Source organism: Cucurbita pepo, chromosome LG16, assembly GCF_002806865.2.
Source record: "Cucurbita pepo subsp. pepo cultivar mu-cu-16 chromosome LG16, ASM280686v2, whole genome shotgun sequence".
NCBI lineage: Eukaryota > Viridiplantae > Streptophyta > Magnoliopsida > Cucurbitales > Cucurbitaceae > Cucurbita > Cucurbita pepo.
The window spans coordinates 8617177-8628433 of record NC_036653.1 but is presented as its reverse complement, the minus strand read 5'-3'; the positions used below and the strand labels follow the sequence as shown (position 1 = coordinate 8628433).

The following is an 11257-nucleotide window of genomic DNA, read 5'->3' as shown; positions in this document are numbered from 1 at the left end:
GGGGGGGTATTGTAGTGGTGATACGCTTAAGATGGCTGTACTATGTTGATCCCATTTGATAACTATACTGATTGCATTAAAAAAAATTATTCACAAAATTTTAGGCCAAGCATCAAGCTACTTTTTGTTTTTGAAATATTGGCAAGAATTCAAAGCATATAATTGGAGCAATTGAATCTTATTCTATTTTTGATCAATTTCTGATGCTTGGTTCAAAAGACACTACTTTTTGACTATTGTCCATGCCGAAAACACCTGCAACCATCATAAAATAGGATCTACGGTGGACTAAAGGACTGTCAATTTTGGCAGGTAGGACTCTAGTACTCTCAAGTTTGGAGGCTATGTTTCAAATACTATCTCAGATATATAAAGTTCATAAATTAGTAATAACTGTATGTCCAACATCTTCCTGCATAGAAAATAGCTTTATTAACTCCTATGGGACGTGGTTTGCTGGCTTCAGAAGTTCACTTTCCTTTTTTGAATTTCAGGGAGCTTTTACTCGACTTCTATACGAGTTCAGGAAAAAGGAAGCCTGACCAGATTATTATATTCAGGCAAGTATTTCTCTTAATACTATTGTATATATAGTAATAGGATGGTTGCGGTTTCAATGGGATCCTCTGGGATCCTCGAGTCAGTGGTATTGCATGGTTTTTCAAAATTGCTTTAACTCGGCTTTTAAAGTTTGAGACATCAGACTGTTATTTTGTTTTCAATGCTTCGTTCTATATTTTGCATGCTTTTGAAGTTGCTTTTATACTTGTTTTTGAGTAGGGATGGTGTCAGTGAATCTCAATTCAATCAAGTTCTAAATGTTGAACTAGATCAGATCATACAGGTTCTACGAGCAGCTTGATTAAATAATTCTTAATATCTTTCATGATCCTCAATTTGAAGTTCTAGATATTCTTAATTATTTAAAATATTATAGGCTTGCAAGTTCCTTGATGAAAATTGGTCCCCGAAGTTTGTGGTGATCGTTGCACAGAAAAATCATCACACCAAGTTCTTTCAGTCTGGATCTCCTGACAACGTTCCTCCAGGTATTCCTATTGACCTTTTATTGTGTGTTGTGCGGTCGGTCTTCCTCTGAATAAATATTCATTTGCATTTTCGTGTAGGAACTATTATTGACAACAAAATTTGTCATCCAAGAAACAACGATTTCTATCTCTGTGCGCATGCTGGAATGATTGTGAGTTCTGTGTTTGGGATTTTGTCTCAAACGTGTCCGACTGATAGCTGTTTTTTTTATTTTTTATTTTTAAATTTTGGTTGCTAATTTCATCTCTCTTTATACTCTGCAAGGGTACTACAAGGCCAACTCACTATCACGTTCTGTTAGATGAAATTGGTTTTTCTGCAGATGACCTGCAAGAACTTGTGCATTCTCTATCCTATGTGTAAGTATTATTTAATGGAAATGAATGTCACATTCTTCTTCATACACGGGTTCATAATATGTGGTCTTTGTCATCATCGTGTATTTTTATTGTACAGATACCAAAGAAGTACTACTGCTATTTCTGTAGGTAAGACAGTTTGAGTTCATCTACTATTGTTTTTTTGAGTCTTTACAACAAATGTTTAAGATGTCCTTGAACGTACCAAATTGTTGCATCTGAAACTAAGTTGGTTGTGGCTTTAATATTGTGTTCTCTTATCATTGGTGCAGTTGCTCCAGTTTGCTATGCACACTTGGCGGCCACCCAGATTGGGCAGTTTATCAAGTTTGAAGAAGCATCGGAGACGACCTCAAGTGATGGTGGTTTGACAAGTGCTGGGGCAGTTCCTGTTCCCCAACTCCCCAGGTTGCAGGAGAAAGTTTGCAACTCAATGTTCTTTTGTTAAAGTGGTGGGTAGTAAATTAGTGTCTAATTTTGTTGCACAGGAGATGGAGGTGGTAGGCTCCCCATCCATTTATTTAGTAGAAGTCTCTGAGTGTTGTGATTTGACCTGTGTTTGAAAAAAAAAAAAAAAAAAAAAACTTGGGAACTCTTTAGATTTTGTGCTCTGCTGGCCTGCCTGCCTTTTGTTAAGTATATAAAAGCCAGCAAGGAGAGGGAGGAGGGGGCTCTTTTGGTTTTATTATGTAGCAGCATAATCGTATAGTGGTCACCTTGCTGCATGAACTTTGAATTGCCTCCCTTGGCAGACATGACTATCACATTTTGTTTTATTTCTAGTTTGATCTACCCTACATTTGGTGCCCGAAAGGTTAAATGTTCTTCCCTGTTTTGGTTGGCGCTGCAATGGAGGTCCTCAAATCATGGCTACATTTTTGTGAGTCCCAAGTTCCAAAGGTTCATAGTATATTATTTAATTTTCATTAATTATTCTTTTTGGACAATTTTTTATTCATTAATGAGCTACATTGACTCCTAGAAAATAAGAACAGAAGGATAAAAGAAAAAAAAATCTAAAATAAAAAGTTTAATTATTAAAATTCAAGCATTAGATAATTGTTTTAATTAAAAAGTTTTATTTTGTCATTTAATATTGGAAGGCCATTTTCTTGATAGGAGATAAGAATTACCAATATCACTTCAAATTTCTGAAGGTTTAAAATCGATGAATAGGGAAAAAAGAATTCATTTTTTCTTTTAAAAATTAACTACATAAAACATTTTCAATCTATTTCTCTGCTCCATTTTCCTACTCGTCCTCTCCGGCATTGCTTCCGGCGTCTCTTACCAATTCTCCAACCTGTCTCTCCTCGGCACTCCGATATCGCCATATCCATCAAGGGAATAAAACCGAACACCTCAATCTCTCCCAAATTCAACGCCACTGTTCGAACCGAAAATTCTAACAAAAAGATCGGAATCTACTACGAGAGAAACAGCAGCGTCGCCGTCTATTTCTTGGATGTGATGTTGTGCGAAGGCGCATTACCGCGTTGTACCAGCCGGCAAGGAACGTGACGGTTATGGCAGCAAAGCTCAAAGGATCTGGCATTAGATTATGGAGCAGTGCGGCGAAAGCATTGAAGGTGGATCTAAGAGATCCAATGAAGCTGAAGGTGTACTCAGTAAGGAGATTAGGGCAAAAGTAACGAAGGTAACGGTGAAGACAAAAGTGATGGAGGAGTTGCGTGAAACTGTGTTACAAACACTATCCATCCAGGTTAGTTTTCATTTCCTTTATTTCCCATTTTCAACATTTAATTCTTCCTGTTTACTTCCCGCTTTTTTTTCCTTTTCTTTTTTTCTTCTTAATTTGCTTTCTTAGTNTTTTTTTTTTTTTTTTTTTTTTTTTTTTTTTTTTTTTTTTTTTTTTTTTTTTTTTTTTTTTTTTTTTTTTTTATAGTTCAGCTAAAAATATTAAATGTTTACTAGAAAAAACAGAAATATCCAATACAATTAACAAGTGTGACCTACTCATTTCAAATTGATATATTTTCATTCAAGTTAAGCAATTGTAAAGAAAAGAAAGGATCTTGAGAGATTAATTGAAAATTTCTAATTTATAAGAAATTATTTAAAATTTAAACTTATCTAGAGTTTAGGAACCAAATTAAACACACATATTTTGACAAAAAAATGAAGAAAATATTTCAACGCAACGTTCTTTTTTTGTTCAACAATTACTAGATAGGAGATCAAACTATCGAGTTATAGGATGATAATTGGTACTTTATCTGTTGAGCCGCTTGAATTGTATTGATCGTCTATACAATGAAGATATTGACTGACAATGCAACACTAATCCATAAAATACACTATAAAATACAATAGATCTATAGAATACAATAAATAAAGTAATTTAATAAGAACGAATGGTGCTATAAGCTTTTCATATGAATGAACCTGTGAAGGATGTGTCCTTGTGTTTATGGAGGAATAAAACTATACAATGCTTAATGTAACTCTGCAAATTGACTCATTTTGACGTGTAATGTAAAACACTCGTAGTTACACCTTCCAACATCATTCTTTATCTTTCTATTTATATGTATGTGTGCTGATTGCATACCAGCTCCTCCCTTATTTTCTGCTACAGTTTCAGTAATAAAAGAACAGCCTTTTTTATTATGTTTTCCATATACAAATCCTGTGACCTTCTCCTCCTGACTCGCTTCTAAAACCTTTGCATTCTTCGTCCATACTTGGACTCCTGATTACTTTTCTAGTCTCTGGGATTTCCACTGTTCGTAACTACTCTTGAAATCTTGGATGGTCTTCCCAAGTTCTGCATACATTTTCACAGAAGCCTCTGCAAAGTTATTCAAGTTTTCAAAAAACTTAACCAACCTCGACCTGAAATGATCAAAACCAGAGATCAACCTCTCTGACGCTTCGTCTTGTAACAAATTATTGCCCAATGACTCACTGTCATTGTCTCCCTTAAAGGAGGTTAAGATTGAAAGATTTTTCGCAACCTTCCCCTTCCCCTTCTCCTTCCCCAAGTTTTTCTCTTGGCGTGGCAAAAATCGGGTGGTTTCAGCTGCCAAGTCCTTTATCGAATCTATGACCTCCTTCATAGGTAAATCGTCAATCTTCTCCAACCAGACACTGCACGTAACGTATATAGGGGGCGGTCCATAAGTTCTGATGGATGGAGCTTGTGTTCTTCTTTTTCCCTTTGATTTTTGAGGTAGAGACACACATGTGCGAAGCCACCCATCTATCAATTGCAGATACAACTTCTGCGCTGCAATCCACTTCATGAAACTTAATGATAGAGATGCGAGTTCGGTTTCAAGATAGATGGTATTGTGCCTCCTTGTTTCAGACTGTATTGAGATTCCCATGTTGCCATGGGAGGACGCTGCTATGATGACTTGTAGTTGACGCTTGTGGCAATCAAACATCACTTCCCACATCCGACTTAACCTATCATAGTCCAAACACAGAGTGCAAAGTGGTGAATCCTCAAAACTATGACCTAAAGATAAATACTATGCCAACATATCAAGATAACTTACTTATCTCCAAATGTAAAGATATAATATCTACATGTTGCAAACAAAGAATGTGCATATTCTAAAATGAACTTGTGCCAAACCAACCAAGCATGATGGTAGCAAAAAAGAAAACTCACGCTTCAATCAACTCGTCAAGTTGTGGTTGGAGCTCTTTGTCCCGTAATTCTTCAATCTTCTTTGATATAGAATCTATTCTATGAACTCCCACTCCGATTCTGGAATGTAGATCCTTGATAACAGCTCGTGTTTTATCAACTTTTGGTAGACCCACTTCCTTTGATTCTAAGTGCCGTAGCACTTTACACTTCAGGTCGTACTCTTTCCTGACCATCTCACTAGCCTGCAATTAACAAAACAGAACCTATGTTAAAGAACTTACCTTCACACGACAAGTCATTTCTGAAATCTAAAGATGCACAAAATAGTAGAAATGGTTAAAAGGATAATCAATGATACAGGTTAAAAGTTCCGCAGTACCTTGACTTCATCATAGAGCTTTTTTTCCCATGCATACAGCCTATCCAAGGTTGAAGCATGACTACCTGAGTTCATGCAGAAGTTCTCAAATAAGTTGCTAGAGTGGTCTTCAACATCCTCTTTTGAGTTTCCACCCAAAGGATTTCTGGATGAAGAGGAGTGTGATGATGCCGTCCTATGCCAAGTTAAGTACTTCGTTGCAGTTTGAACTGGCTCTAAGATAACACAAAGAACGACAACTGATTAATGAAGATATCATAGTGGAGAGTTACACGAGAACAGGTTGGATATCGACTAGAATTATCATCCAGTCACAGCTTATTAATATAGAAATGTGGGCTCATAAAATATCTCAACAGGGTTACATATGCATCTCAATGAAGTTCGTGGGAACAAGACCAGCATGTTTGAAAATTAGTTGTATGTCCCAAGTTGATTCAACATATACAAGTCAATGGCACAGAAGAACATTGAAAAACAACGCTGCTTTCATTGCATCACATATTCATATGCTCATTCAAGAAAACTACTTAAGCCAAAAGGACTGCTCGTTGTTCTTGTCAACCCATCATGTTTAGCAACAAGCATAGTAAGAACCAATAAACATAACTCAGCACTAAATCAACATAACGTTCCTGTCACCGATAATGCTCTAAATAACAATGATGAAAAATGAGAAAATGACGATGCACAATTGTCCTTGTTCAATTAAAGGTGGGAAAAGAAAAAATAAAAAATAAAAAAGGTCCTATTGACAAGGCATTTCAATTCTCACTTAAAGCTGCAAATGTCTTGGTTTCATTTTGTTTAGGTTTTAAGGATTAGTTAGTAGGATCATTTACTTTTGGTACTTATTTGTAACCTAAACCTTCACCTATAACTGAACCTATATATAAATATAAAGGTAGAGCTCCCGTTTGTACCCAAAATTTCAGAGGTAATAAAAGTAGCCCCTTTTTGGCTTAGCTCTCCATCACCTTGAGTGACAGACAAACATACATACACACACACACACACACAGATATATATTATGTGTATGTAATGTATGTAGATAACATGAGATACACATGTATATATGTAAGTGTATCGTGTGTGTGTGTGTCTTTTTTTCCTTTTTAAGAAACCACATTTTCAGTGAGAGAAATGAAAAAAAAATACATATATACAAGGGTACACGAAGAAAAGCCTGTCCAAAAAGGAGTTGAACTCCAACCCAAATGAGGCATAAACCTAACCACCACCCAAACCTCCTCACCTGTTTTCTTAATCTCTCCAAAGATCCTATTGTTCCTCTCAAATCAAATGCCCCACAAAATTGCAAAGAAAGAAACAAGAATGCAACCCTAATTACATTTTGGATGAGCGAGATGCAGGAGTAGGTTCCATAACAAATAGAAAAATATCAAATATAAACACAAGGCACTAAGGAAATTCTACAATAAACCTGAAAATGCCACAAAACTTGCAGCTTACATCATAAAACAAAAGATGCTTTCTAGATAAACAAATATGAAATTAATATAGCTATGGTTAAAGACGATCGACCAAGAGGTATTTGACAGAGAAACAAAGGCGGGAACAGAAGAGGAAGATTTCTCTCTCCATCTTCAGCTTTAGCGAGGTAAAAGGCTATTTGGTGCCAAGCTCAAAAGTGTCATTTCCTTACATAGTAGTTGCGTGGGTAAAACCTACATTAGATGTAATATTCCTCGGATAATTACCAAATAGTTGGTTGATCTTTCGTCTTCTTTCAGTGTCATCCCATCTAATTAGGAATGGGAGAATTTGTATTATAATATGTTGACATTTTTCTTGGTTTCTGAGTTTGGGTAGCTTACTGTCAGCATGTCTATTCTGCTCCTTGGACCTCCCAATAACTGTTAGGTGGCTTTTACTCTAGCCCTCCTTCCTTGGTTTTTCCATCCGTTGTCAGGGTTTTGAACTTTGTCATTTGGTATAGTGTTTAATACAGAGAATTGAGCATTAATTTAGCCTATGTTTGGTGAGTACAATCAACTTATCTACAGCAAAAGAGTCTCACACCCCCAAAACATTTCATATTAATGTACGAAACCAAGGAAAGGAAGTAGAGTACTTCCATTAATCTTAATTTACTTCATGGAAGTAGAGTACTTCCATTAATCTTAATTTACTTCATACTTAAACAGGTAACTTCTAGCATAGTTAGGATGGATGTCATTCAAGTTTAGTTACAGACTGTTATAGACATTTGAAATAATATTTAGAAGTCATCAACATCGGGTATTCAGGCATTTCAACAAATAAACACTGACAAGTTATGTCACCTCATGAGCTTAACTAATAAAGAGAGTTTGGACCTCCCAAACCAACCAAAGAACTAGATACTTGATAAACGGACTTAATTCACAATGTATGAAGATCAAACCAACAAAGGTGCTTATACCTTCCCGAAGAACACTTGGGTCATCTCCACATGAAAAGCAGGACTTCAACAATGTCGATGATAATGATTGGTCTGCACCGGAGGAAAACCAATCCAGTTAAAATATTTCAACAGGATATTCACGAGAAAATCCTTTAAGACATCTAGATCCTTTAAAAAAATTACAATTTAAAAAATCAGCTGCCTAGCTGATCAGTACACAATTGCTCCAAATAATTTAACTGCAGCTTTGAAATAATGAAAGAACCATACCAAATCATGAAGCAACATCACCGCATTAGGCTTAAGGTAAATCCCAATACCTTTCTTGTATGGGTACATCACATTATCAATTAAGACATTACAACCAAATATAAGAACTTCACCTTAAGCTAAAAGCATTGAGTGTAATGCGAGTGCACACAAAGGGAGAGGGAGAGGGAAAGAGTAAGAAATTACTTTCTTTTCCAGGAAATATTGGACGTATGTGCAACTTATTTGCTTCAAGCATTCTTGGAACTTCTTTACCAGATTCAGAAGCTTTTATAAAGAGAATTTCAATTTCTTTCATACTTGAAAAGAAGTCCTTGGGAACAGCTGTATTCTCAATACTATCTTCTTTTTCAGTTGCTTTGCCAACAACAGATGTAAACGGAACTACTGAAGACGTGGTTCTTAAAGGTGACAAACCAGGAGAGTGGTTCTTCCCCTGATTCACTAACTCAGGCTCTGAAGCTACAGTTTTCACAGTATGCATAGTAGGAGAGGTATTTGCTGCCCCATCATTGTGTACCCTGTTAAAATTTTCAAAACTGCGCACCAGAGTTTCTGAAGCAGGTTCATCAAACTCATCCTCCGAGTTTTGAGATTCCTCCTCTCCATGTAACGAACCCTTCTCTTCTCCATCTCCATTTTCAAAATTTCCATCCGCTTCCTTAAAGTATTTTAAGCCACCAGCATTCTCAAATTCAAACTCTCCATTATTCACACCACTCCCATCTTGAAAAGAAAATTCATGATTATCTGAAGAAAAAAAGTAATCCCAAGCTCCTTCCTGAGGTGCAGAAGAGCCTTCAAAAGATAGTGCTTGAGGTCTTTCAAAGGTTTGACGTGTGGCACTTGGTGGAATGTCTGATGAAGTTATAGTTCCAATTACGGGTGAGGGCAATTTTTCTTCAACCTTGTGAGAAATACTACCCCTGAATTGCATATGATTTTCCTGAAACTGACTTGATGTAGGAGGAGAAGGTGACGGAGAAAGATTGCTGACAGTATTCACACGTTGTGAGAAGGATGGAGAGGAAAATGAGAGTTGGGATACTGATTTCTCAGTAAAGGCAAGGGGCTCAGGAGTTGCATTAGTGGAATGGTATAAGGGAGATTCTACTGGACCTTCAGGTTGTACGAATATCTTGAGAGCAGTCCCAGTACATCTTAATGACTGAATGTATTCAGCATGGGCTGTCGCAAGTGTGCATCTTCCATGAAGGGCTTGCTTAACAAGCTTTTTCCTTTCACGACATAGTCGCAGGGCCTTATCTTCCTCTACTTTAGAACTCGAGGCTCCCATATCTGAAGACCTTACTGCTGGATACCCCTCTTAGAACAGAACTTGGATAGTATACTCATCCTGAAAATTAACATCAAGCATAATATGGTAAGAAACCATGAAGCAGCAAATAAAATCTAACTGCACAAAGATGCTATGTTCTTTCCTTAAAATCATTTTCTTGAGATGTCCAACTGATTAGCAACCAAATTCTCAAACTTCGCACTCACCCCCATTAAATCAACAGATCAAGAAAATGTAAAATAAAAAAGTTTTTTTTTCTAAGAAATTAGAACATTCCAAATCTAAATTCAATTACACTCCTCAGTCTCCCCTGAAATTTCTAATATTGATATTTGACAAGTACTGATTTTAAAACAAGGTGTTTATAAATGAATCAAGGAGGCTCTCTTAGCTAACAAAATACTTTCACTAATGTCAGCTGATTCGAAGTTATGAAAGAAATGGACATGCCAAAAGGAAGCGTGAGCAGCTAACATTTTGTAATGGGGATAAGCGTACAAAAGAACTAACATCCCGAGAAAACACTGGAAAATAGAATGTACAATGTACAAATCATGGGTTAAGATGAGAGTTCTGGACTGAAAATTTTAGGCGACATAAACCGCATTATTGGCCAACATCGATTTTTTTAACAGCAAGGGAGAGAAACAGAACAACTGAATTGGGAGGGGCAAACATGAGGATCTGAAAAGATGTATTTAAATCGATAGATATGATGATGTTCTGTGGAGGTCGCAAATGAGAGAACCAACGATGGAAAAGAAATTAGAGGAGAGCTTCCTTCTTAAAGCATTTACCATTCACCCCTTCCATAAAGTAAGAAATCAAGCTAAATAACTAGTAGAGTTGAGAAAACAGTGCAAAACATACTCGCCGCCCTCAACTAAAATGTTACGAAAGCTGCTCTAACATCCAGAACATGGACAGCAAGCAGTTCGAGTGAGAATCAAATAGAATCCAGGAGAATTCGGACAGAAAGTCGCATAGAAAAGCATGATGAGCAAAGAAAGAATTGAACAGAAAAGGAGAGCCACTAGCGAACTGAAGATATGAGACCTAAAAGGGTGAAAATCAAGGGAAGAGATGACTGTCCATGAAGATTCAGGAGAGAGCCACCAGAACTAAAAATATACTTTTTCCCTCAGCACAATGGATTTAACTCCGTATGTAAGAACATTGAATCCAGTCAATGAAAATCCATAGGAGCAAATAAAATCTACAGAAAAGCATATCAAACTCAAAGACTGGGAATATTGGGCACCCCACCAATTTGCAAGTTCAAATAGAAAGGAAACGCAAATAGATAAAACGAACTTCAAATGATGCGAAAGCTCACTCACTGGTATCGAAAATCATGACACAGAATCAAGAACCGATCCAAAAATCTAAAACGAACTCCAAATAATGCGAAACAAAAGAAAAAAAGGAGCATAAAAGACAGAAAATAGAAGAATTAGCAGTAGGGAGCATACCCGAGGACACGAAAGCCATGAACGGGAGCAAAGAAAAGCTGGGACTTTGGAGAAGACCCACATGGTAGAATCATCCCATTCAGAGAGAGAAGCGATAGACAAGTAGAAGAAATAGAATTGCCTTTCAAAAAATGGGGTTTCTAGTTTTTACAGAGAGAGAGAGAGAGAGAGGAGTGAAAAGGACGAAGGTTAGACGCATAAACGGCAAGGAGGACAGAGGAATGAAGAATGTGAAGAAACCACGACTTGCGTCCATGCAAAAAGGTAGGAATATTTTCTGGAAGACCCTCGCATTTTGTTTTAATTTTATCCTTGACCTACTTTTTATAATTAATTTAATGACCTGACCCATCTGAACTTGTCTGTTTTCGAAATTTGTCGATCGAAAGATAAAATGG

The 11257-nt window shown here is 36.7% G+C and overlaps 2 protein-coding genes across 2 annotated transcripts in view; one reads left to right on the top strand and one right to left on the bottom strand.

Annotated features, from left to right (window-relative positions):
* Positions 1-2203, top strand: part of LOC111777208 (protein argonaute 4-like) — a 7854-nt gene extending 5651 nt beyond the window's left edge. The window contains exons 17-23 of the mRNA XM_023656689.1: positions 495-560; positions 781-844; positions 938-1049; positions 1128-1201; positions 1315-1409; positions 1507-1538; positions 1682-2203. Of these exons, the coding sequence (XP_023512457.1) occupies positions 495-560; positions 781-844; positions 938-1049; positions 1128-1201; positions 1315-1409; positions 1507-1538; positions 1682-1857 (619 nt within the window). The 3' untranslated portion in view covers positions 1858-2203. The remainder of the gene's footprint in view (positions 1-494; positions 561-780; positions 845-937; positions 1050-1127; positions 1202-1314; positions 1410-1506; positions 1539-1681) is intronic.
* A 1520-nt stretch (positions 2204-3723) lies between these two features.
* Positions 3724-11146, bottom strand: LOC111777209 (nitrate regulatory gene2 protein). The gene is made up of 6 exons (XM_023656690.1): positions 10860-11146; positions 8274-9444; positions 7836-7907; positions 5411-5625; positions 5050-5273; positions 3724-4841 (listed from the first exon to the last, which is right to left on the bottom strand). Exons 2-6 carry the CDS (start codon positions 9382-9384, stop codon positions 4127-4129), a joined length of 2337 nt encoding a protein of 778 aa, XP_023512458.1. The 5' UTR covers positions 9385-9444; positions 10860-11146; the 3' UTR covers positions 3724-4126.
* Positions 11147-11257: the final 111 nt, after the last annotated feature.